Source organism: Vicugna pacos, chromosome 22 (assembly GCF_048564905.1).
Source record: "Vicugna pacos chromosome 22, VicPac4, whole genome shotgun sequence".
In the NCBI taxonomy this organism is placed as follows: domain Eukaryota; kingdom Metazoa; phylum Chordata; class Mammalia; order Artiodactyla; family Camelidae; genus Vicugna; species Vicugna pacos.
Genome location: NC_133008.1, coordinates 26731966 through 26757824, shown reverse-complemented (window position 1 = coordinate 26757824; position 25859 = coordinate 26731966). Strand labels below are relative to the sequence as shown.

General features: G+C 56.4%; 2 protein-coding genes across 3 annotated transcripts in view; one reads left to right on the top strand and one right to left on the bottom strand.

Moving 5' to 3' along the window:
* The first annotated feature begins 1166 nt into the window (after nt 1-1166).
* DOCK6 (dedicator of cytokinesis 6) overlaps nt 1167-25859 on the top strand; it is a 39956-nt gene continuing 15263 nt past the window's right edge. The window contains exons 1-25 of one of the 2 annotated variants that reach the window (XM_072947738.1): nt 1167-1291; nt 7594-7681; nt 8397-8572; nt 8817-8885; nt 9136-9265; nt 10205-10417; nt 11868-11953; nt 13275-13341; nt 13441-13590; nt 14482-14562; nt 14687-14840; nt 15000-15127; nt 15258-15351; nt 15714-15876; nt 18855-18972; nt 19044-19114; nt 19320-19458; nt 19553-19654; nt 20250-20336; nt 20736-20967; nt 21220-21381; nt 22037-22200; nt 22723-22827; nt 24969-25061; nt 25339-25434. In XM_072947738.1, the coding sequence (XP_072803839.1) occupies nt 1248-1291; nt 7594-7681; nt 8397-8572; nt 8817-8885; nt 9136-9265; nt 10205-10417; nt 11868-11953; nt 13275-13341; nt 13441-13590; nt 14482-14562; nt 14687-14840; nt 15000-15127; nt 15258-15351; nt 15714-15876; nt 18855-18972; nt 19044-19114; nt 19320-19458; nt 19553-19654; nt 20250-20336; nt 20736-20967; nt 21220-21381; nt 22037-22200; nt 22723-22827; nt 24969-25061; nt 25339-25434 (3012 nt within the window). In that variant the 5' untranslated portion in view covers nt 1167-1247. The remainder of the gene's footprint in view (nt 1292-7593; nt 7682-8396; nt 8573-8816; nt 8886-9135; nt 9266-10204; nt 10418-11867; nt 11954-13274; nt 13342-13440; nt 13591-14481; nt 14563-14686; nt 14841-14999; nt 15128-15257; nt 15352-15713; nt 15877-18854; nt 18973-19043; nt 19115-19319; nt 19459-19552; nt 19655-20249; nt 20337-20735; nt 20968-21219; nt 21382-22036; nt 22201-22722; nt 22828-24968; nt 25062-25338; nt 25435-25859) is intronic. The other variant, XM_072947739.1, reaches the window with a different exon arrangement.
* ANGPTL8 (angiopoietin like 8) lies at nt 15976-17648 on the bottom strand. The gene is made up of 4 exons (XM_031689619.2): nt 17343-17648; nt 17003-17164; nt 16357-16466; nt 15976-16251 (listed from the first exon to the last, which is right to left on the bottom strand). Exons 1-4 carry the CDS (start codon nt 17637-17639, stop codon nt 16224-16226), a joined length of 597 nt encoding a protein of 198 aa, XP_031545479.1. The 5' UTR covers nt 17640-17648; the 3' UTR covers nt 15976-16223.

Genomic DNA, 25859 nt, shown 5'->3' with positions numbered 1-25859 from the left:
CCTGAAAGGCAAGGCAAGGACTTTAGCTGGTAAGGCTGCAGGTTGGGGTGGGGCACAGCAGGGAGTGATGGGGCGTCTCCCAGGCCAAAGTGGCTGGACCACTCCGGCAGGCGCATAGGCTGCTGACACATGTGTGCACATGTCACATGCCAGACTGGGAGTCACCCTGCTGTGCCCTCAGGAGCCTAGGGCTAAGTGGCAGAGTAAGAGGGTTCCCTCACAATCCAGGTCTCCCTCCTGTGGGCTCAGGATCTGACACTGATCCACTGGGTCAAGTCACTCTGCTTCTCTGGGCCTCAGTTTTCTTATCTGTAAAAGGGGGTGGATAATGACCACATTCACACACTGGAATGGAACAGCACATGCAAATGCCCTGAGGTAGAGCAGAGCCCTAGTACTATTCAGCCCCGAATTCTACCTAGCACATTTTCTGACCAGGATTTGAAGGGTCATCAGGAGGAGGCGCCTGCCTGTGCAAAGGTCAGGAGGTGAGCAAGGAGTTGGCACACACAGAGAATGAGTGGGGACTGGAGACTCCTCTAAGACTGCTGCAATGGGACTGGGAGAAGAACCATTAGGAAGAGACTTGAGACCACATATTAGCCAGGATGTCCCCACATCCTCCTTCCAGTGGAGGCGGCAGGGCCAGTCCAGCCTCCTGGACTGGCTCACTCAGGTCCCACCACCAGGTCCCGTGTCATATCTCTCCGCACCTCGGAGCCCAGCTGGACATCTCTGCCTCTCTCACCCTAGACTGGGAGCACATCTCACGGAGACCTCTGAGACCCGTAGGCAAGTGCCCAAACTCCCCTGTGCCTCAGTTTACTCATCTGTAAAATGGGGGGCAACGACAGTTCCTTCCACACGTGAGACCTGCAGGGCCCTGCTTAATAAACGCTGAAGATTATACTTTTTATAGTACAGATAGATTCCTGGCTAGAGGGCAGAAAGAGCATCCCCGGGGAGTCCGAGATCCCCCCCCCACGGCCTCAGTCCCGGCCCCCCTCCTCTCCTGCCCCCTCTGAGCCTCAGTTTCCCCATCCCAGCCCCGAAGGCGCGGACGCGGTCAAAGGACCCCGCACCCCTCCGGCCGGCAGGGGCAGCACGGAGCGGCCTGGGACACCCGGAAGGGCCCCGCCCCCAGCCCCGCCCAGCCCGGGCTGCCCAGAGCCGGGAGGCGGCGGCGGCGGCGGCGGCCACGGCGGGGACGGTGCGCGCGGCGGCAGCGGCGGGACGCGCGGGGCGCCATGGCGGCCGCCGAGCGCCGCGCCTTCGCGCACAAGATCAACAGGTAGTGCGGCCGCCGGGCCCACCTCGGGCCGCCCCCACGTGTCTGAGCCCCGCCCCGGGGCGGCCCGGCGCCCCCCAGCCTGGGCGCCCCCCATTCAAGCCCCTTCCGCCTTCACCCGGTCCGGCCCGCTTCCTCCGGCCCGGGGCGGCGGCGGCGGCGGCGGCGGGGGCAGGCGAGGAGGGCGACGGGGGTCCGGGCTGGGGGTCGCGTCGGGGCGGCGGGCGCGATGGCGTCTGAGGTCCTCCCTCGGAACGGGTGGGACTCGTGGGGGCGTGTCCGGGGGCCTTCCTGGAGGAGGCGGCGCGGGGAAAGCCTTGCCCGGCGCCCTCTGCGCCTCCTCCCCAGCTTCTGGCCCCTCCCAGGTCCCCGAGCCCCAGGGCGTGGGAGTTGGGGGCTCTTTTCGTCCCATCCTCTGTGCCTGGTGTGGGGCAGGGATGCTCCAGGCGCCGGCTTTTAGGAACTGAGATGGTGCTTCTGGCGTCCTTTGAACCCCCTCGGGAAGTTTCCCGTGCTTAGGACCCGCCAGGGTCCTGTGCCCAGCTGTCTCTGGGGGGTAAGGGACAGCTGGGGATGTCCCCCCGCCCCCAGCCCTGCTTCAGGCTCTCCCAGCACCGCCTGGACGCGCTGGAGATGCATGGGTGATTGAATAGAAGGAGTGGGGGCTGGGGACAGAACCAGCTGGTGGGCAGACGGGGGAGGGGACAGGCGCCAGGCGCTGGGGGATCCATTTCCTTGGCCACTGGAGATTGTAAGGCTCTGCCTGGGAGGGGGATGTCAGACTCTCTGGGGCTGAAGAACCTCCCCGTCATGGGGGGTCTGTGCCTCTGTAGTGGGTTCGGAATCTGCTCAGGAGTCCCCTCCACGGGGGACTACCCCCCTCGGTGAAAGAGCCTGTGTGTCCAGCACTAGCTTGATGGAGACACAAGAAAAGATCCCACCCTTGGGGGCAGCTATAGCGGGGGAGACAGAAGCAGCAGGATAAAGTAGATTATATGTTAGTGGTAAGTCGTAATGGGACTTGTGGGACAGAGAAGGGAGATGGGGAGTTTGGGATCTACTCTGGGAGGCAGGTCCGGAAGGCCTGGATGAGAAGGTGACATGAAAGCAAAGATCTGAAGGAGGTGAGGGAGGGGCTCATACCCAGATGTGGGGGAAGAGCAGTCCAAACACAGGGAAGGACAAGTGCAAAGGCCCAGAGGCAGAAGCAGGCATAGCAAGAGCAATCTGTGGTGGCAGAGCGAGGAAGGGTGCAGTGGGATCAAGCTGTGCAGGGCCTTGTGGAGAGGAGTTTAACTTTTTACCCTCAATGAGGTGGGAGCCATGAAGAGCTCAGAACAGAGGAGGGGCATTGTGACCTGGTGTCTGGGGCACAGTGGTTGGGCAGTTTTTACGTTGTTATCTGTCTGAATTGTCCCTCTGTCTGGGACCTTTGGTGTTTCTGAGCCTGGATACATGATTATTGTCTGTTTCTTTGCCTCTGGGTCCCTATGTCCTTGGGTCCTGGCTTCCACATAAGGGGAAAAGGGGCCCTGAATTCCGCCCTGGGAAATGGATACTGTAGAGCCCAGAGTAAGAAGAGCAGAGAAAGATCCTGGGATCCCAGTGAGCCACAATCAAATGGCTCAAATCTTCCAGCCACCCTCGGACAAATTCTCCACAGCAGCCTAGTGGGCACCCAGGCGTATACATGCTCAGACCTAGGCCTGTATTCATCAGCTGGTTCGCTCAATCATTCATTCCACAAATGCCATATTAACCTGAATATTAGACAGTCCCCTGGTTTCCTATTGAAAGGATTCTTTTAAAACAAAGATTTGGGGGGACAACTTAAAAATCCAGACTCTTATGAATGTAAATCACATGGACAAACGTTACTGCATGCAGCGGAAAGTTCATTTTTTCCACTTGTACTATGTAAAATAAAATCTGATCTAGAAAGGTGATAATGACCAACATTTATAATGTGCTTTGTGCATGCTGGTCCCCATCTGAGATGTCACTAATTGTCACCAGAGCCTGTTGACATTCGTAGAACTATTGAAACCTAGACTCAAAGTGTTTAAGTCACTCTCAAGGGTCTCTGGTAGGAAAATGATCCCAGGAGCATGTGGCTCCAGAGTCCAGAACAGTCTCAGAAACCTTTCCCTGCACTCATATCCCCAAGCGTGTCCATTCCTTCCTCCCAGGCACCTGACAGCAGCATCTTCATTCTCCCCTCAGTTGTCTGATGTGAGGCAATTTGCGTTTCTCACTTAAAGAAATAATGATTTGTTCAAGGGCTGGGAGTGCAATGAGATGTACATCAACAGAATCCCAAAAGTACCTCTGGGATTTCAAGGAAATCGCCCTCCCACCCTTGTCCTCAAATATATCTGCAAACTCGAGCACATGCCTAGATTATTTTTGGTACCTTTTAAAGAATTATGATGGATGACATGCATACAGAGAAATGCAAAGTTTAAAGAATTATTATGAAACAAATGCCAGGGGAAAAACCACCTGAGTGAAGACAGGGGCTGTCTCCACCTTCCTGAGCCTCCCCACTCCAGCACTCCCCTCCCCTGGTGATCTGTACTTGGCTCTGTCCCTCAGGGAACTGCCATGCTGATGGTGGTTACTGTCCCTTCCTCATTTGCATAATGGTTTCTCCATCCAAGTTATCTGTCTATGTCCTGTGGGTTGGTTTTGCCTGTTTAGAACATCCTACAAATGGAACCATATGGGATGTCCAGTCCTGTCTGCTAGCATAATGCCAGGAGGAGGACTCCTCTGTGCCGCTGCCTGTAGCCAGGCGTGTCCTTTTTCATTGCTGCATATTATTCTGAAGCTTGTGTGTTCTCCATCTTTGGTCAAGGAACATGTGAGTTGTTTCACTTCCGGGCTGTCATGATCAGAGCTGCGGTGAACATTCCCAGCCATGTTTTTCCTCCTGAGTATCTGTGCCTCAGAGTGGAATTGCTGGATTGGCAGATCTTCAACTTGGCTTGTTAATTACAGGTGGTTTTCCAGAGGGGTTCCCCTAGCAGTGGAGGAGAGTTCCGATTGCTCTGGATCCTTGCTGGCACTCATATTATTTGTCTTTAAGTCTTTCTGCCAGTCCAGGAGGGGTAGGGTGGGATGTAAAGAGGAATCTCTTTAGGGTTTTATGTTTATTCATTTTCTTCCCCACTTTTTGCAGAAGTGGGAACACAGTATCTGAGGCTTATGTCATTCTTGTTTCTGGTTTTATTGTCCTCCTCCCCTGAAAGGATAGACCTCTGTTAATCTAGCCAGTCCTGGGATGAGGTCTCACGTGAATTCCAGCGATGCCACTGCTTCATCTTTCCCCTCTGAGTGTCTCTTGAGCATCACCTGGGGGTGTTGAGTTTTCACCATAGTAGGGTTTATCTCACCAATAGCTGTAACCCACTACCTGATCTTTCCAGTTTCCCTTACTGAATTCTGAGATCACTTCAGGAGAAAAACCATTAAATCCAGCTCAAGATTTTGCCTCCTTTTTTTTTCTTTCTTTCTTTTTTTCTTTTTTTTTCTTTCTTTTTTTTTTTTTGAGTAAAGGTAGATTTATTTAGAAAGATACATACTGCATAGAGTATAAAGCAAGAGAAAGGCAAGGAAAGAGGTGTGGGAGTTGGGTGCTCAGGTTAAAGTAAAAGTAGGTACACACTCCATGGACAGAGTGCGGGCCATCTCCGAAGGGGAGGAAGCAGAAAAAAGGGCTGCCTTTGCCTCCCTTTTTGAAATGTGCTCCATGGGGGCATCTGAAGCAGATCTGATGGGGGCAGATGAGAAAGAAAGGAGTTTGGGATGACTCCCAGGTGTGGGTCCTGAGAATCCAAGAGGGTGGGGCTGCCCTTAGTGACACGGGGGGGATGGTGGGAGGGCAGGTTATGGTCATATTGCTGCAGGATACCTGCAGGACCCCAATGTGAGCATGCACAGGAGGCAGGTGAGACACAGGATGGATCTGAGGATTTGTTTAGACAGTTTTGAAGCACTGAGGCTGGATGGGACTGCTCTTGGGGAGGGGGGTGGCCTGAGTGTGGGCAGAGGAGCAGAGAAGGGGCAGGTTCTGGAGCCCCAGTTCTTGGCCCTGCTCCCTGTCATGGGTGACGCAGAAGAACTGAAGGACCTCCAGCTGGCCAGGGTTTGATTCTGGGCACCTCTGTGTTCTGCTGTGTGACCCTGGGTGCCTCACAACCCCTCTCTGAGCCTCACTCACCTTTGGTATAAAAACCAAGGTCAGAAATTCCAGTTCCCCAGGATGCTCTTTGAGGCAATGTGGTGACAGTGAGCCTTAATTGAGCACTTACTGTGTGCCAAGCCCTACACTCAGAACAGCTTAGTAAGTGATGGGTACTCTCCCAAACCCAGAGGTCCAGCGAAGGGAAGTCACTCACCCCAACTTGTCCAGCTCCAAGTGCAGAGCCCTGTGACCCAGTAAACTGGCTCCGTGGCCGTACCGTTATGGACCCAGCCTTTTCCCACTCTGGGGGCCTCACTCTGAGGCCACTGGCAAATGAAGCTGGAGGCCCAGCTTCCTACCCACCCCCTGCTCTGGGGCAGCAGCTGCAGAACAGCTGGGACCAGGGCACAGACAAGTCCAGCATCTTTCATAACTCACCCCTCAGCCCTGCGTGCCCAGGCTTCCAGAGGAGGTGGCCCCAACCTGGGGGATTTGAGGACAAATCCCTAATTTTTCACATCCTTTGAATTTCCTGCAAGCTCCTCTTCCCCTCCCCTATCCCCCACCCAAGCCAATAGAAGCAAGACTCTGAGACAGTTGACAGAGGCAATAGAATACAGGGACAGAGAAGGAAGGAGGCTGGGGATCAGGGTTGTGGTCAAGTTTTGTTTGAACCACGTGGATTTGAATTCAGAAGCTTCCAGACAGGCCTGAAGCTCTCAATTGGCCCTACCCTACCCGACACCTGCCTTGCCTGGGCTTACCACACATATCCATCTCATTGGTGGCTCACAGCTGTGTTTGCAGTCCTCAGCGTAGCGCTGTACAGGGCACAACTTTTCATTAAGAAAATTTCCAAGGAAAGAGAAAAATGAGAAGTAGGAGGACTTGAGGCCTAAACCCCTGGGCAATTGCCTTCTTGATTTTAAGAGACCAAGGCCCAGAAAGGTTGTCCCACCTGCCTGAAGCCACACAGCTAAACGATAAGGGGCTTCCCCCAATTTACAGAAGGTTTAGGCAAGTTGAACCAAGAGGGAGATTGGGAGGGATTTATTCATTCCATCAAAAAAGTGCATTTATTGAGCATTCACTAAATGTGGGGTTCAGCGCTGGGGCCTCTGTGGGAACCACACAGTCCTAGTTCTGTCTTGATGAGGGAGCAGGGTTCTCCATCCCCAGAGCACAGAGCCCAGCCTCAGTGCCTTCGCACCTGCTGTTCCCTCTGGCTGGCACACTCTTTCCCTGGATAACTGCCTGGCTCTCTTTCTTGCCCCTCCTTCCAAGCTCAGCTGAAGGAATTGAACCTGGGGAGTCCCTGCCCCTTTAGGGTTCATTCCAAACTCCTGTGCTGGCCCCTCCCCTGTGGGTCTTGCCCCTTCACTCTCATCCACTGTGACTTTGAAGGCCAGAGCAGATGCTGGGGCGGCCCAGGAAGGCCACGGCACTGACCTTGGTTGCTGGGTGATGCTCACACGGTCAGCCCCATCTCAGACTCCCTGAGAAGGTGTGTGTGTGTGGAGCACCTACTGATTGCCAGGCCCCCTGCTCAGCTCTGCATAACAGCCATGTGAGGCCTGGGCAGCTACAGATGGGAAAACTGAGGCTTAGACGCAGGAATGACTTGTCCCCCAAGAGTAGAACAGGGCTCACTTCCTGGGTGGAGGCCAGGGGGCAGGCGCCAGGGTAGGCAGAGGTCCCCCAAATGAAGAAGTGGAGGCCAGGGGCCAGCAGGCCTCTCTCCAGGCCTGGAAGCCAGTCCAGGCAGGGCAGGACTCAGACCCCTGGGGCCAGGTGGGAAGAGAGAAGTGGGGATCAGTGACCCTCAGGCCCCACCCAGTGGGAGCTCCCGATCTGTACTTGGAGGCAGGAAGAGGGTGCAGCAGGCGATGAGTCTGCCCCAGCCTTGGGACCCACACACAGATTGGAGGATCCCCGAGACCCGGGTTCTTTTGGCCTGTGGTCTGTTTTATTCTTTCTGCAGCCTGGAGTTTCCTCTCTCCAGGAAGAGAGAACTCTGTTTCCTCTCATAGAGTGAACATGTTTGCCCCAAAGCCTGGGTTCCCAGGGCCCCACTGCCCAAGTTTTCCTGCCCTCAGTGGCCCTCTTCCTGTCCCTGCAGGACGGTGGCAGCCGAGGTGCGGAAGCAGGTGTCCCGGGAGCGCAGTGGCTCGCCCCACTCCAGCAGGCGCTGTAGCAGCTCCCCGGGGGTAAGTATTTGGGAGGTGCATCCTCCCCGCCACCCTCTGCAGGAGTAGGGGTCCCCTCTGCCAGGGTTCTGTCCCACCCACCCCTCCTACTAGTGCCCTGTCCTATGGGGAAGCTGAGGTGACTGCTGGGAGGGACCCAGCTGTGGCAGGGGAGGGGTCCCTGTCCGGCCCAGCACTGTCCTTGATTCCTGTTCCCAGGGAGCATGAGTGGGGAGGGTGGTCCCCCCTCTCTACAGCTGTTTCCTTGGCTGGGGAAGCAGCCCTTTGGGTGGTCAGGGGGGAGAGGTTCCAGCCTGCTGTCGCGGCACCTCCTGCTGCCTGGACCACCCAGATGGGGATGGTGGGGCCGGAGGCCTGGGGGGATGGGAGGTGCTTCTGACTGCAGTGGGCAGGGGGTGGGGCTCTCTTGCCCCAGGACCTTAGGAATTGTCTCTTGCTTTGCTGCCCTTCCACCATTAGTTTCCTGTCCCTCCAGGCACAGGGTGTGATTTCCTGCCTGGAAAGAGGGGGCAGGGCCAGCCAAGCTGGGGTGGGGGTGGAGCGGCTGAGGTTTCTGTCCTCCGCGGCCTTTCTGCGGCCCCTTCACAGCTCCAACACCCTCCATGGCTCCCACTGCCCTCATATTCTTCCAAGGTCAACCCAAGCCCACACTCACCCTCCAGTCCCCATGCCCAGTCCCCAGGGCAAGGGTTATAGCCACTTTGCTCTGACCCAGGTCCCACTGACTGAAGTCATCGAGCCCCTGGACTTCGAGGATGTGCTCCTGAGCCGACCACCAGATGCAGAGCCTGGGCCACTCCGGGAGCTGGTTGAGTTTCCAGCTGACGACCTGGAGTTGCTACTGCAGCCCCGGGAATGCCGCACCACAGAGCCCGGGATACCCGAGGACGGGTGGGTTCAGCCGTATAGCACACTGTCCATAACTCCACTCTGCCTCTGTGCCACCCAACACACCCTTTCAGCCCTGAGTTCATCCCTTGGTTTGGCTGTGTGACCTTAGACAAGTCCCCTTCCCTCTCTGAGCCTCTATCTCCAAATCTCTGAAACAGACAGAAGGACCGGCCCCACCTCACAAGCCACTGGAAAGATTAACCCTGGGCCCTGCCTCTGTTTACCCTGATTGTATTTTGTACAGAAAGCTGGATGCCCATGTGAGGGCAGTGGTGGAGATGTACACTGAGGACTGGATCATCGCCCACAGGAGGTTGGTCTGGCTGGGGGCAGCTCAGGGTAGAGGGTCAAGAGGCCGGGTCTGAGCCCAAAAGAGCCCACTGTCTTTAACTGGTATTCCTGTTTGTCCACGGTCCCTGCAAGTGTAGCTGGACTTCTCTGGTGAAGCACAGGGAGGGTGGATGGCCGTGTAGGCATCACAGGAGACTTGCGGGCATGTCAGCACATTGGGGAGCCCTGGGGAGCCCTATTCCTGCTACTCACCCAGCCCCGCCTCCTCCTAGGTACCAGCATCTGAGTGCAGCATACAGCCCCATCACCACAGAGACACAGCGAGAGCGGCAGAAGGGCCTCACCCGCCAGGTCTTTGAGCAGGACGCTTCTGGGGATGAGAGGTCTGGCCCAGAGGACTCGGTGAGGGAGCCACGGGCAGGGGTCACTAAGGGGGTATATGTGTGTGTGTGTGGGCTGTGGCCCCAGCTCTCAGTCACATGTGATGGGAAATGACCCAAACAGCCTTGAACACAAAAGGAATGTATCAGCTCCGTGAGTGTAAAGTTAAGGGTAATCATTTTAAGCAATTATTATGTACTTAGTGTATACTGAATGTTTTATACTTGTCCTCATCTTTCATCCTGTGAGGCAGGGCAGCACTCATTTTGCAGATAAAGAAACTGAGGCATGGCAAGGTTAGTAGAGGGCTTTCACTGGCTTGCTGATTCTTGAGCCTATGTTTTGTCAACCAACATTTATTTAGTGTCTGTTTTTCACCAATAATAGTCATACCAAGAATTATCGTTATTGTTTCCATTGTTAATATTTATAGATATAGATGGGGAAACTGAAGCCCTTAGAATTAGAGTCAGAGACCTAGGGTCACAGAACTAAGCTGTGATTTGAACCAGGGTAGCCTGGCTCTGACCATAGCTGAGTCTGGACGGTCAGGCAGGGTTGTGGGCCAGAGATAGCCACAGTGAGACGAATGCTCGCTCCCCTGGCAACGGTGAGCAAAGCCCCAGGGAAAGCTCTCATTGGCCCAGCCCAGGCATATCCTGGAGCCAATCCCGGGGTGGGGGGGGGCAAATGCTGTGTTCTGATTGGCCAGCCGAGGGTCACGTGAAGCCGAAAGTGGGAAGTAGTCTCCATCAATAACAAAGGAGGGGGGCTTTCCCAGACAGCAAATTCTAGAAGGAAGGGTCAGCAAAGCCCTCAGGTGACCCTTGTAGGGGTGACCCCAGCTCCTGGCCCTCAGCTTCCCTATCTATAGAATGGGCGTGAAGACAGTCTCACCTGAGTGGGATGAAGAAGGTGTATGCAGCTAATGCTCAGTGCTTGGCCGTTCTCCACTAGCAGGATGACCCCCGGCATTCCTCAAGCTCCCCAGACGACACTCCACGAAGCAGCGGGGCCTCTGGCATCTTTGACTTGAGGAATTTGGCAGCCGACTCATTGCTGCCCTCGCTGCTGGAGCGTGCAGCCCCGGAGGACGTGGACCGGCGCAATGAGGCCCTGCGGCGGCAGCAGCGGCCCCGCGCTCTGCTCGCCCTCTACCCAGCGCCGGACGAGGTGGGTGCCGGCTCGCCTGCAGCAGGCCTGAGGCCAATGCACATCCGCCTTGCATATATCCCGTTATGTGATCCCACTAACATTTACTGAGTGCCTACTGTATTCCCTGCGCTTTTATTCAATGGATTTTACTGGATGCCTACGAGATACCCCTATATTCATCCAACCAGCATTTATTGGGCACCTACTGTGTACTGCTTTATTTACTCAACCAATACTTACTATTGCCTACGAGTATATAGTTTTCTCTTTAATCAAACGGCATTTAATCAACCAGTATTTATCGAGCACTTACTATATATGCCTATATTTATCCACCCAGCATTTTATTAGGGTACCTATTGTGTACTCAATATTTTTATTCAATGACTTTTATTTTGTAATTGAAGTATAGTTGATTTACAATGTATGTTTCTGGTGTACAGCATAGTGATTCAGTTATACGTATATGTATATTCTTTTTCATTATAGGTTATTACAAGCTACTGAATACAGTTCCCTGTGCTGTACAGTAGGACCTTGTTGTTTATCTATTTTGTATACAGTACAAAATTCAATGATTTTTATTTATTTTATATATTCCCTTATATTTATCCGCCCAGCATTTATTGGGCATCAACTATACACGTATTTATCCAATCAATATTAATTGTATGCCTACTGTATGTCCTCTATTTAATCAAACAGCATTTGAGCAATATTTATTGAACACTTACTATATATGCCTATATTTATCCAACCACCTTTTATTAGGCATCTAGTGTATACATCTTTGTTTTAATTCAGCCATGTATCCAGTGCTTGATGTATATACCTTTATTTATTCAACCAGTACTTATTGGGTGCATAGTATATATCCCTATATATGTTCAATAAGCATTAATCAAATGCTTTCTGTATATGTCTATGTTTATTCAACCACTTTTTAGTAGATACCTACTATATACCTCTGTATTTATCTGACCAACTTGTCTGAGTGCCTGTTATTTCACAGGCACTGGGGATTCAACCATGAACAAAGCAGACGCAGTCCCAGCCCTCCGAGTTCACAGTCTAGGGGAAGAGAAACCTCCCTACCCGGAAATTACAACCCAAACAGAGTAGTGCCATAATGAGGTGCATGTAACTGTCCCTCACACGGCCCTCAGTGTCCTAGCCATGTGGCCTGTTGCAATAGGGCCTGGTGAGCATCTGTAGGAGGGGGCCACCCAGGCCTCAGGGAAGGTGTCCTAGAGGAGTGCCAGCTCAACTGACCTGACAATGAGCAGGTGGAGAGACAAGGAGGAAGGGAGAGGAAGGGCATTCCAGGCAGGGGGAACAGCATGTGCAAAGGCTCAGAGGTGGGGACCAAAAGAAGTTTAGTCAGGCTGGGGGTTGAGCCGGTCTTACACCACACATTTCAAGCCCTTCTTGGAGGACTTGTACCAGCTGCCCCTTTGGCTCTTGGCAGGATGAGGCTGTGGAACGCTGTAGCCGCCCGGAGCCACCCCGAGAGCATTTTGGACAGAGGATCCTGGTCAAGTGTCTGTCGCTCAAGTGAGTGTGCTGATTCGCCCCTCCCTTCGGGCAGGCCAGCCACGTGGGTTACAGTGCGGCTCACACTTGGTGCTCACTATGCAGGCCACGCTGTTACCGTTAACAGCCCTGAGACCCAGGAGGGCACCCGTGGGTTTTCAGGCTGGAAAATAAAACTTCCTTTTTCATTATTCAAAGCCACGAATCCTAAGCTCCGGTCGTGTGCCAGGCACAGTTCTCTGCCCGCTATACGTCCTATCTCTGATCTTCACAACATTGTGAAGTGGGCCCAGGTGGGAAACTGAGGCACAGAGTGGTGAAGACCTTGTGCCCAAGATCATATGACTTGTGAGGCTGGAGCTGGCTCTCGCTCACTCTGCTGCTGGGAGCCAGGCTGGAGGGGGCATTGGGGACCCTGGGCCTGGCTTCCAGCCGCCCAAGGCCGCCTCCACAACAGTCCCTGGGAGCAGCCAGAGTGCATGGGAATGGAGCTGAACAGGATGTGGCCTTGGACCTGAGCCCTGCCCCTCCCCACTCTGAGTTCCTGCCTGGACTGGGGCAGGAAAGGGAGGCCCCAGCCTGGCCTGAGGCCTGGGTGGGCCGCCTGCTCAGACACATGGGTTGGGAACATGGGAGCTCTGTGGGCTTATCCAGTCATTTGACAAACGCTCAATATCTGCTGTGTGCAGGCTCTGTAACTGTGGGATGACCACACAGGGCTGTCTAGGTGGGAACACAGCACACACAAAGCCTGGGGATGTCTGGAGAGAGGAAAAATGAGGCTGCTAAGAGGTGGGCAGGGCGGGACCACACAGGGCAGTGGGGCGCCTCAAATTTTAAGTTTTAAGATGTTTCCTTAGAAGGCATGTGGGTGGTGAGTGGGGCCCAGTGGGGCAGAATGAGGCAGGAAGGAGGTCCCCAAAAGGAGACCATTCAGGTGAGCAAAGAGGGGACTCAGCCCAGGATGGAGGACACCCCAGAGAGGGGAGACAAGGAGGCCCAGGAGTTGAGAATTTCCATATGGGGCAGGGGTGGGGGAGGAATTGACGTCTCAAAAGCTGTCTTCACGCCAACCAAATAAGGGCTCTGTGTGCATTACTTATTAAGGGAGGAAGTGGTGGTGGAGGGAAAAAAAAAAAAATCTATTTGTGCCTCAGTTTCCCCTTTTGCAAAATGGGATGGGCCTTTCTTGCAAGCCCTGAAATGGCGGTTCTGCATGACCCAGTGGAAATCAGATGCCCACCCCCTGCCCCACAATGCAGCGACCCTGGGCTGGGCCACAAGAGGGATTGGGGTGTGTGGAGGTAGAAGTTTCAGGGACAACCTCTGCCATTCACTGCAGGTTCGAGATCGAAATTGAGCCTATCTTTGGCATCTTGGCCCTGTACGATGTGCGGGAGAAAAAGAAGGTAGGAGCCCCTCTCTTCCCCTTCCTCCCACTCCTCCTCCGTACTGTAGGGTGGTGGGCTTCCTGGAGGTGGTGGCCCAGCTGCCTCTCGTACCCTCAGATCTCAGAGAACTTCTACTTTGACCTGAACTCGGACTCCATGAAGGGGCTGCTGCGGGCCCACGGCACCCATCCCGCCATCTCCACCCTGGCCCGCTCCGCAATCTTCTCCGTGACCTACCCCTCGCCTGACATCTTCCTGGTTATCAAGGTACCCGCCGGGGCTGGATAAGGCAGTGATAATGTTGGAGGCCATGGGCATGGTCCCTGCTCTCATGGAAGAAAACAAACATGTCACCAAAAGGGGGATCAGGGCTGTTGTGGGGGAGCAGAGGCAGCTGGGTGAGCCTGGAGGAGGCACCTGACTCAGCCCAGGCGAGGAGAAATCACCAAGAGCTTCCGCAGAGAGGTCACACCTGAGCTGACACCCATGAGTCGGCAGCCTAGGGGGAAATGGCATCTGGTATGTGTGGGTGGATGTTTAAAATGTTTTTTTGAGAGTCTTTCCAGTTTATTAGGGGAGGAAAGATCTAGTTGGTACATTGGTTTGGGATTTTCTGTTTTCAGGAGTGAGCTCAAATTTCCTTTCCTAAGACGTTCGGTTGAGTTACAGTAATGACATTAATTGAGTACCTCCAGGCAGGCCTTGCTCCCGGTCAGTCAGACTTCACAAGGATTCTGGCCTTTGGTCCTCACAGCAGCCCCAGGAGGTGGAGGTTGCCATGGGGCTCATTTTACAGATGGAAAAATGGAGGAATGTGCTCAGGGTGCCGTAGTCCCCGAATAGTCATGATTGGAGTCCAGGCTCAGAGCCATGCTTGGAGTGGCCTCCGTTTATACCAACAAAGAAAGATGTAAATGTGCGGATAACATGGAGTCTTGGGTTTGGGGCCGGTTTCAAAGGGTGGGGAGGGGGCAGCTGGTTGGGCAGGCTGACAGCTAGCACTCAATCTTGAGGACAGTGGGAGCCATGTTGGAGGTGTTGGAGCAAGAGCCCTAGCTGGATGGAATGTATGGAGGGCCGTGAGGGTCAGGGAGGTTGGGGGTGGGGTGAGGAGGTTGGGGTCCTGGCAGTGCCTCATTGGGCCTGCCTGCCCCTCAGCTGGAGAAGGTGCTGCAGCAGGGAGACATCAGTGAGTGCTGCGAGCCCTACATGGTGATGAAAGAGGTGGACACAGCCAAGGTAAGCGTGGGAGGCTGGCCGGGTGGTGATGGGGTCACCCGCTAGGTAGCGGCAGCAGCGATCCTGGATTCAGCAGCTCTCGGGCACTGAGCTTGTGGGGTGTTGGGGGGGCGTCTCCCCGCAGAACAGAGAGAAGCTGGAGAAGCTGCGTTTGGCCGCCGAGCAGTTCTGCACCCGCCTGGGCCGCTACCGCATGCCCTTCGCCTGGACGGCCGTGCACCTGGCCAACATCGTGAGCAGCGCGGGCCAGCCCGACCGCGACTCTGACTCTGAGGGCGGTGAGGAGGCGGGGCCGACGGGCCAGGGGCGGGGCTACCGGGGAGGGGAGGGGCGCCCTCTGCTGGCCGGACTTAGTACCAGCCCTGAGTCCAGAGGTCTCTGTCCCTCCCTGCCTCTCTATCTCCGTCTCCCTGCATCACTGTCACTGTCTTCTCTAGAGCGACGACCTGCCTGGACTGACCGCCGCCGTCGGGTGCCCCAGGATCGGACGAGCAGTGGGGATGATGCCTGCAGCTTCTCTGGTTTCCGCCCAGCCACACTAACTGTCACCAACTTTTTTAAGCAGGTGTAGTGGCTGCGGGGCAGGGGGCTGAAGGAAGGGTGCCCAAGGACACCCTCCCATTAGCCTGTGGCCGCATGGGTTATGGGGACCACAAACTCCTTGGCCCTAGTTCACGGGGGTGGGTTTTGTGCAGGAGGCTGAGCGGCTCAGTGACGAGGACCTCTTCAAGTTCCTGGCTGATATGCGTCGCCCCACATCCCTGCTGCGGCGCCTGCGGCCCGTGACTGGTGGGTGGCGCGCCCCGTAGATAAGACATGTCACTGTCATACAGCCACTCAACAAACCCACGCTTGAATACCTGCTGTGCCAGGTCCTGGGGACCCCCATGGTGACTGTGATAGACAAAGCCCCAACTTCAGGGGTGGACCTTCTAATGGGGGCCAGAGATGAGAAACAGAATAAGACAGATAGTGGGTTAAATGAAGGATGTGATGGGCAAAGCTGATTAAAAGTGGGAGCAAGAGACAGAGCTGAGGGCAACTTCTGGCCTTGGCACCTGAAGAGGGAGTCAGAGCCCCAACCCGAAGCCCAGAGATGGGGCCCGGTCAGAGGCTCCCAGGCAGATGCAAACTGGCTGCCCGCTCCCCAGCCCAGCTCAAGATCGACATCTCTCCGGCTCCTGAGAACCCCCACTTCTGCCTCTCCCCGGAGCTGCTTCATGTCAAGCCCTACCCAGATCCCAGAGGCCGGCCCACCAAGGAGATCCTGGAGTTCCCTGCCCGTGAGGTCTACGCCCCCCACACCAGCTACAGGTATAGCCTCTGGGGCAGCCAGGCACTTGAGTGGGGGCATTCAGGCATCGTGCAGAGGGGGATCTCCTTTCTCTGACATGCACAGACACCAGGGTGAGATGCCACTGCTCTGCTTTAATGTGGGGCCTGTAGGCATGAAGGAGCGTGTCCTTCCTCCACCCCTTCTCAACGGGGCCGTGTCCTCTGCTGTGTCCCCGCCTGTATCTGTCGCTACTCCTCGGCTGGCAGCGGGTCCCAGCACCCTGGCCGACCCCAGCGGATAGACAGGTCCTCCTCGGGCAGGGGGTGCCTGGGGCGTGGAAGCATCCCTCGATGCATGACTGGTCCTTACTTCTAGCCAGGCAGGCTCAGGCCGGGAGTGCCGCCATGTGGAGTCTGGGAGGGAAGTGCGGTTCAGCCAAGGCAAAGGGATCCCCATCCAGTTGCCCTGTTCACCACTCTGTCCAGCTGCCCCACATGCCCAACCCTTGCCAGGCTTACCTCTCCTGAATCTGTCTCAGCTGCTGCTGCTGGGCCACCATCTCCTGCCTCTGTCGCTGCACGTGGCCCCTGAGGGCCCACACGATGTGGCTCTGCTTGTCAGCGTGGGCCTGTGGGGTCAGGACAGAGACCTCAGCTGGGGACTGCTGTACCTCCTATCCCTTGACCCTGCCCAGCCCCATGCTCCCCCTTGCATCTGTGTGGCCTGGCCACTCTCTGGCCTCAACTTCCTCACTTGTAAAATGGGGAAGAGATAGGACTTGCTTTGTAGGGCTATTATGAGCATGATATGGGTTATCTTAGAGGGCATAAAACAACGCTGGGTGCTTAATGGGCATTCAAGAAATGCTCTGCTAGTATGCATGTACTGAATAACTACCATGTGCCCCGCCCCAGGCTGAGGATTTTATCTGCATCCAGTCCCTGGCTCTGCTTTGAGACATCATTTGTTGCCCATATTTGCAAATAGGGAAACTGAGGCATGGGAAGGGGTATGGGTTTTTGCCCAGGGTCACACAGAGTAGAGGCCATGGCTCTGAAAGGCTGACAGCAATTGGGGCTGGGGGGGGGTCTCTGGGACAAAAAGTTCAGAAATGAGATCTGGTTGTAAATCAAGTTCTTGATTCCCCAGCTGGGAACCCCTTACCTTTAAGGCCTCAAATTCTTGGCGGGCAAGGCCCAGCCAAGCACCCCTTAGCTGGACTTCTAGCCGTGTCACACTCTCCCGCAGTACCCGCAGTCCCTGGGCCGCTTCCCCCAGTGCCTGGGCTGTGGCCTCTGCCTGCAGCTTTAGAGTATCCTCTTCCATCTGATCGATAGATCATAGCTGTTAGTAGGATGACCCACTGGTACTGGCTTGATTTTAATGCTTGAAGTTCTATATTTCAGAATCTCCCCCAGTCCTGGGAAAACCTTGATAGTCACCCAAGGTATAACTCCACCATAGACTCATACCCACCCCACAGTACCCCCACTGCAATGCCTACCTGCATCTCTAACAGGCTTGCACGTAGCTCCTGGGCTGCATCCTGGCCCTGGCTGACCTCCTGCCCCAGAAGCCCCAGTGCCTGGCCGTAGAGGCCCAGGCTGTCCCCGGCCTCTGTCAGCTGTGCCTCCGTGGTCTTGTACACACCATTGAGAGCCTGGCTCAGCTGCAGGGCCCCGTGGAAGAGCAGAGTCAGCTCCTCATGCTGTGCTGGCTCCGAGCTGCTCGTGGAGGCTACTGGGGCAGGCCGGGCCACCGTTGCCAGGGCACACAGCAGGGACAGCATGAGCACGGGCATGGCTGGGAGGCAGGGGGGTGTGGCCACAGCACCACTGCTGCTGCCTTTTATGCCTCAACACCCCCCTTAACCTCCAGTCAATCGTTAACTGGCCAGCTGGGTGCCTCGTGTTGTGCAAGGGCCTGGCAATGATGTGACAGTTGCATCAGGCGAATGTGTGGCTGGGCCACTCTGGGATCACGCTGGATGGGGCTCAAGGCCAGGTATGGCCTGGGGGCACTGGGAGAGGACAGACCCAGGCTCCACTGGGGGACCCTAAGCTCTGAGCCTTGGTTTCCCACCCTGCGGATAGGCATGGCAGCATGTGGTAACAGTGGTAACAGTGAGGCTTTTGTGAGTACAGACGGTTTGCGCAGAGCTGTTCCACTGCCCTTACAGCAGCTGGTCTCCTTGTATCCTTCCCACAAGCCCTCGATGCTGGGATCTTTGTTGGCCTGATCGAGCTAGGGGAGCAGGTGCAGGGGGTGGAGACTCTCCCAAGGCCACACAACCTGACTCAGGACCTGCACATGCCCTGGATCAATGCTAACTGTCATTTTTCTCCCTGGATGACAGTGAGAGCCTCTGTTTCCCTGCCTGTGAAATGGGGGTGATGTGAGTCCTGCCTCACAGGCTGCTGGTGAGAAAGTTGAGTGCTTAGAACAGAGCCTGACACACAGTAGGAGCCACGTTAGTGTTTGGTGCAATTATTGACATTATTGTTGTTTACGGTCAGCTAGGTATTACAGAGGTTCAGCTAGAAGGCTGGTTTCCCCCATTATATAGATAGGAGGTTTGGGCTTGTACACAGTTACCCCTGAGGGAGGGGGCAGAACTCTAACCCCAGCCCAGTCCTTGCCTCCAACTCCAGCCTCAGTTTCCCCACCATATTACTTTAGTGGCCTCTTCTGGGGGAAGGAGCAGTCAGGCTTCTGAGCTGGGTGATGGGCAGGTCAGCCTGGGCGAGGCTCAGGCCCAATGCTGGCTGCCTGGACCACCTTCTTGGAAGCCTGGCCCTGAACACCCATCTGTCCCCTGCCCTCTGCCTCACAGTGCCCCCTCAGTGCCCCCAAAGTCCCTCTGCGTTCCCACCCTCTGCCATCTGTTCCCCCACTCTCTGCCAGTCACTTCTCCCACCTGATACTCATCATTGCCCCTTACCTGGCCTTCAGTGTCCCAGCTCTGTGGCTACTGTCCCCCTGGTTCCAGCAGCCCAGCCTCTCCGTCCCCCTACAGGAACCTGCTGTACGTGTACCCACACAGCCTCAATTTCAGCAGCCGCCAGGGCTCCGTGCGCAACCTCACCGTGCGAGTGCAGTACATGGCGGGCGAGGATCCCAGCCAGGCCCTGCCGGTCAGTGGCTGGGCCCCAGGGGAGACGGGCGGGCTGTCCCCAGCCAGCCCCTCATGCCCCTGCTCTATCAGGTCATCTTTGGCAAGTCCAGCTGCAGCGAATTCACCCGCGAGGCCTTCACACCAGTGGTCTACCACAACAAGTATGTGGGGTCTAGAGGAGATGGGGCACTGATGGGGACACAGTGGGGCAGGAAGAGGGGCGGCGGGGGGCAGGCTCTGGGAGTGCTGATGGGGGAAGCTGAGGCAGAGAGCAGAGCCGGGAGGAAACACGTGACAGAGGGGGGGGTGGGGCGGGCAAGGAGGATCTCAGCAACCCCCGCAGAACCACCAGCCCCGCCCTCCCAGGTCCCCTGAGTTCTACGAGGAATTCAAGCTGCGTCTCCCGGCCTGTGTGACCGAGAACCACCACCTCCTCTTCACCTTCTACCATGTCAGCTGCCAGCCCCGGCCAGGCACAGCCCTGGAGATCCCTGTGGGCTTTACTGTGAGCCCCTCCCTCGCCTCTCGCCATCCCACACCCCCCTGTCCAGCCCTCCCAGCCCTGTCCAACCCTACACTGACCCCTAGCCTCTCCCCAGTGGATCCCACTGCTGCAGCACGGGCGCCTGAGGACCGGCCCCTTCTGCCTACCTGTGTCCGTGGACCAGCCTCCGCCCAGCTACTCCGTGCTCACTCCAGATGTACGTGCCCTGGACCCCCTGCCAGCCAACACCCTGCTCCCAAGTCCCCCATTCCTGCCATGCCTTCCTTCGCATCGATACCCCAGGAGGCTTGTGTCCTCTGTTGGGGCCTCCAGGGCCCCTGCCTGCCTCATCACACCACGCCTTTCCTTTCATTATTAATCCTGTGTGTCCAACTGCCCCGGTGTTTGTCCCTCCTTGTCCCCGACCAGCCTGCCTCATTGACGCCCCCTACCCCTGCCTCTGCACTCTCTGTTCCCCACTAAGTTTCCACTGCCTCTCTGCAGCCCTGCCTGCCTCCCTGACCCCTGTCCCTAGGACCCGTGTCCGTTCTCTCCAATAACCCTGGGTCTCCATTCTGCATCCTTCCGTGAGCATCTCTGGCTCCCAGCCTGCTCCGTGGACCCCTGTAATGTCCCCTCCTATCTGCCCCCATCTCAGGCTGCGCTGGGCTGGGGGCAGGGTGCTCAGCTGCCCCCACCACACCCCTCCAGGCAGGGCTGTGCTCAGGCCACAGTGTCGCAATGGCCGAAGCTGGTGGCCTGAGCGGTGGGGGAGGGCTGGCCAGTGCCCACCTGGTGTGTCCCTCCCACAGGTGGCAATGCCGGGCATGCGCTGGGTGGATGGTCACAAGGGCGTATTCAGCGTGGAGCTCACGGCTGTGTCATCTGTGCACCCCCAGGTAGGGGGTGGGACCAGAACTCAAGAGTCTGGCCCTGGGGTTGGGCAAGAGTTTCCGCTGACCAGGGAAGCCTGGCCTTGGGCCATGGATGTGACTATGGTCAGCTGGGCCAGGTTCCCAGGGAAGCTGCTGACTCAGGCAGGGGCAACCATCCCTGTGGCCATCCCAGGTGGAGCTTTAGCCTTTGCGTGGTCTCTCCTCCCCGCATTGGTCTCTTGCTATTTCTGTGGTCCCTCCATGTCTTTTTCTTTCCTTCCTTGTCCCTTTCCTCATTTATTGTCCATTCACTGATCCCCAGCCTCAGTGTCTCTGCCCACTCAGTCCCTCACTCCATCCCCCTGGCCCTTCCTGGACTGGGAGCCCTAGCCCTGCCCTTCTCACTCCTGGTCCTCCCTCCAGGACCCCCACCTGGACAAGTTCTTCACCCTGGTGCACGTCCTGGAGGAGGGGGCCTTTCCATTCCGTCTCAAGGATCCCATGCTGAGTGAGGGCACTGTGGAGCAGGAGCTGCGTGCCAGCCTGGCAGCCCTGCGCCTTGCCAGCCCTGAACTCCTTGTCACCTTCTCCCACCACGTGCTGGACAAGCTTGTCCGTCTGGTCGTGAGGCCCCCTATCATTGGGGGCCAGATCGGTGAGTGGGTGTGGCCTTAGACCTCATCTGGAAAATGGGCCCTCAGTCTACTGGTTCTGGGTGACCTCCTATAGCCCATTTATCTCTCTGGCCTCAGTTTTCCCATCTGAAAACTGGCCCCAACCCCCGGGCTGAGAGCTGGTCTCCTGTGATCTTTTGATGGCCACACAACCCCCTAGGACCCTGAAGGCTCTTCCTCAGGGAGGTAAGAGGTTCTGGGATCTGGTACTTGACCTCTGCTCTGCTCGGCAGTGAACCTGGGTCGTGGAGCCTTTGAAGCAATGGCGCATGTAGTCAGCCTTGTCCACCGGAGCCTGGAGGCTGCCCAGGATGCCCGGGGTCACTGCCCACTGCTGGCTGCCTATGTCTACTATGCCTTCCGACTGCCTGGCACAGAGCCCAGCCTCCAGGGCGGTGAGTGTTGGCAGGGGACCCTGGAGCACAGGGAATACCCGTGAGGAGAGCATCCCAAGCAAAGGGAAGAGCATGTGCAAAGGTCCTGAAGCTGCACAGGCCTTGGTGGGTTTGAGCAACTTGCAAGAGAGAGAGGGAACTTTTTGCCTGACTCCAGGGGTTTATTCTCTGGAGACTTGAATTAGTGACTGACAAATGATTCAGCCAGTCAGCAAGCAAGGACTCAAGCAGAACTGCCTGGGTTTGAATCCTAGGTCTGCCCACAAGCTCTGTGAACCTGGGCAAGTGACCCCCCCCACCTCTCTGGGCCTGTTTTCCCATTTGTAAAATGATAGTAATATTAGTGCCTCTCTCATGGGGGCGCTGATGATAGTAAATGGCACAGTAATCCGTGCAAAATGCTTAGTACAGTGAGTGTTCAATAAAGTTGCATTTTTTTCATTTGTTAAAAAATAAATAACAACCATGAACCCCTCTGGATACTTACAATATGCTAGGCACTGTTCTCAGTGTCTTTCCGTCTTCCTCAAATTACTGTGAGGAACCCAGAGGTTCAGAGAAAGAAAGTGACTTCGCCAGGGGCAGCTGCCTGGGAAGGGCAGTGGGGCATCAGGGCAGGGGGGCAGGGGGCTGAGCACATTCCTTCCATCCTCAGGGCCCCCCCCGGTCACGGTGCAGCCTGCCACGCTGGCCCGTGGCTCCGGCCGCCCCACCAGCCTCTACCTGGCCCGTTCTAAGAGCATCAGCAGCAGCAATCCCGACCTGGCCGTGGCCCCTGGCTCTGTGGATGACGAGGTCTCCCGCATCCTGGCCAGCAAGGTAGGGCGATGGGACCTTGTTCTCTCCAGCCTCAGTGGCCATGGCTGCCAGGTGGGTGGGTGAAAGATCTCAGTGTTGACAAAGGACTGGCGACAACAGCCAGCAGCATGGATGACAGCTTGGCCCTGACACCAGAGCTGGGCTGAGGCTGTCATAGCTTGGGAGCTCTGACTTGGCAGACTTGGTGCTGGTCTCCACGCTCTGAGGCTGACCCAAAGATGAGTGGCTGGGGCTTGAAAAAAGAGCAGCGTGTACATAGTACAGGAGTGTATTTTCACGTGTACCTGACTCGTATGCGTACACAGGGCACATATTTGCACAAACCTCATGCACAGGGGATCACGGACGTGTGTACTATACTTGTGCCCCCCATGCACATCTTTGCACACACGTACTGCAGGGCTGTGTGTGGGTGCCCAGATGGGTACACGTGTGGTCCAGGGCAGTGAGCACGCTTGGTGATTCATGCTGGTTTCCCCGCCCTCTGCCCACGGATGCTACCACTTCTCTGTGTATCTCCAGGGTATCGACCGCTCACACTCCTGGGTGAATTCGGCTTATGCTCCAGGAGGCAGCAAGGCTGTGCTGCGACGGGCACCCCCTTATTGTGGGGCCGACCCCAGACAGGTGCCCTCCCTACCTGCCCCTGCACGTGGGTCACCCCACCTCAGCATGAGTTCCTCCCACCTTCCTGGCTGCAGCCGACTAACCTAGGGGGGCTGCCTAGAGGAGGCAGCAGACGCCCTCCTGCCTTTGTTTGGGGCTGTGGAGTGGGTGTTGTAGGCATCACAGGGTCATCTTAACCAGCCTTTTGCTGCCGCACCAACCACAGCCTCCGCCAGAGACAGAAGGGACAGGGTGGTATGCAAATAGCATGCAAATGATATGCACATCCAGCCACTGTAACCTCACTGCCCCGCATGGCCCTGCATTATCCTCTCTGTTCAGGAGACTCTCAACTGTCCCCTTGACCCAGCAACCTGAATGATGCCCAGGGGATGGAACTGAACCTCGGGGCTCCCCCACCCCATTTCAGGCAGCGGGACCCCTGTGGGCAGCATCCTTTGCTTTGTCCCTTTCCAGCAACCTAGTGTGATGAGGGCCTTTGTCATTAGAGAGACCTGGGTTCAAGTCCTGGCTCTTCTATGGGCTCACCCTGCACCCCAGGCTCTGAATTTTCAGACGTGGCGAAGGTGCAAAATCAAATGTTCAGCACAGTGGTCCTGAGCTTGGGAGGGAGTTAAGGCATCGCAGGTGGGATTTTGTTGGGGGAGAGATCATCAACCCAGCCTTGGCCCTGCTGCTGACTAGTCAAGGATTATAGAAGCTGATCCAGCAAACTCACAAATATCTAAGTGCAGGGTGTGAAAATGCCTGAGAGGAAATGAACATAAATTGGGCCACCAGCCTCCCTCCAGGCGGTCTAGGGGAGCCTCTCCTGGGAAGTGATATTTTTGTTGGGACATGAGGGTGAGATGGAGCCAGCCAGGGCAGGATGGATGTTCCAGGTGGAGGGAAAGTCATGTGCAGAGGTTGGTACCAAGCTCAGAGGCCCGTGAGCACCAAAAGGAGGCCACAGGAGCTGGATTCCCCGCACACTTGGCTCCAGGCCCTTCCATCTCTGCTCCCATCACCCAGGGAACCCGCACTGCATAGCAGCCAGGGCACTGTTAACAGCAAGAGCAGGGGGACTTTTGGGCAGTCTTCTCCCATGATTGCTAGGGATCTGGGCTCATGGGCCCTCCCAGTCCCCCCACATTTTTAACAGGTCTCCTCCCCAGTGCCCTCAGTTCTCTGAAGTGTCAGCCAGGCCTCGAAAAGCACATAGGAGGTGACAAGGTGGTAGGAGGGCAGGCATTCCAGGCAGGAGGAGGCAGTGAGGCTGGCCTCTGCAGCAGATGGCACATCTGATGCAGGCCAAGGAGCCCAGGGCCTGTGGCTGGGACTGTGGGAGCTGGGGGGCTCTCCAGTGTTGAGGCAGAGGCCTGGGCGGGTCCCCAGGCCAGGCCAGATCCATCACTGAGTCTCCTCTCCCTGTCAGTGGCCTCACATCCTGACCAGCAAAGGAGGAAGGGAGAGTGGAGCTTGGGCGCCCCATACGTACCCATTTCACAGATGGGGACACTGAGGCCTAGCGAGGCCCCAAACAAGGCTGAAGCAGGGCCAGACCTGGAACCTGGGACTCTCTCAGCTGCTCTGCTGCCTCATCACTATCTCACTTCCTCTGTCCTTTCTTTTTCTTCTTTTTCCTCCTTTAATCCCCTTTGTCTACACTCTACTACCCCATCTACACTCTCCCTCCTGCACCTTGATGCCCTTCTCCTCCTCCATCCATCCTACAATTCACTGATTCACACTCCATCCTTGTTCACACTCACTCACCTCCTCTGACCCACTGTCTCTCCCTTCACTGTCTACACTGATTTCACCCTCCCCACCTACACTTCCCTAACCCTTCTCTCACCTTTGTCCACTGGGTCCTGCTCGGCTGTGCTCCTCGCCTACCACGGGCTCCCATCCGCCTTCTCACCTGTTCTATTCACCTTAACTTGCTTATTCTCCTCTCTTCCATCACATTCTGACCTTCTCCATCTGCACTGGCACGCTTCGATCTTTATTAACCGGCTCTCTCCATCCATGCCCCCACTGTCCATCCACACGGACATGTTTTTCCTCTGTCCATGCCGACCATCTCTCTTCCCCATGTGTACCGCCTGCACCCGCACTAACCCCCTCGCCATCCCACCCCCCTCACCATCCCATCATAGGCCATCGACCGCAGCTCTAGCCGAACCTGTTCCTACCTCGAGGGCTCCTCCTCAGCCCCACCGGCCACCCAGCCGAGACCCACTGCACAGAAGGTAGTGGGAGGCAGGGGGTGGGTGACTCTATTCTGCCCCCAGGCCCCAGCAGAGGTGTCCAGGCAGGGGGGTACAGAACTCCCTTGCTCTCGAGCCCAGCAGGGTCTGGAGAGCCCCAGGGAAAGAGCACATGGACTCCTTCTGGCCCCTCTCCTCCCGCATGGCCTACCACTGCTCTAACCCCCAGCCTTCCAGCTGCATCCTCCCCTGTCATGCCCTCCAGATGGGATATGGGGTGGGCTCCTCTGCTGTCTGTGACCCCTGCCCCTGTCCCCAGCTGCTTCACGAGGAGCTGGCTCTACAGTGGGTGGTTAGCGGCAGTGCCGTGCGCGAAGCTGTCCTGCAGCACGCCTGGTTCTTCTTCCAGCTCATGGTGAGACGCCCTCTCCGCCCTGGAGCAGGAGGCCCCCAGGGAGAGAAGCCCCCTGAGAAATAGCCCTAAGAAATCCCCACATAGAGAGAAAAGAGATGCCTGAGGGGCTCTCTCCCTGAAGAGGCCCCCTGAGGCTTACCCGAACCGCCTTCAGCAGTGACAAGGCCCTTCCCGCCCTCAATCGCCACCTTCTCTATGAGACTATGTGGAGAGAGACCTCCTCTAGCTCCTCCCATACTCTATCAGCCCCGCCCCACGCAGGCTCCACCATAGTCTCCAGAGCCCCGCCCACAACCTACAAGTCCTGCCCACAGCTATCAGGCCCTGCCCTCACCCCATAATTGCAGGGCTCAAGTCACGTCCAGGGCCCCTTATGCGCACGTTTAGCCCACCTCAAGTCACCACCCACAGCCTCCAAAACTCCG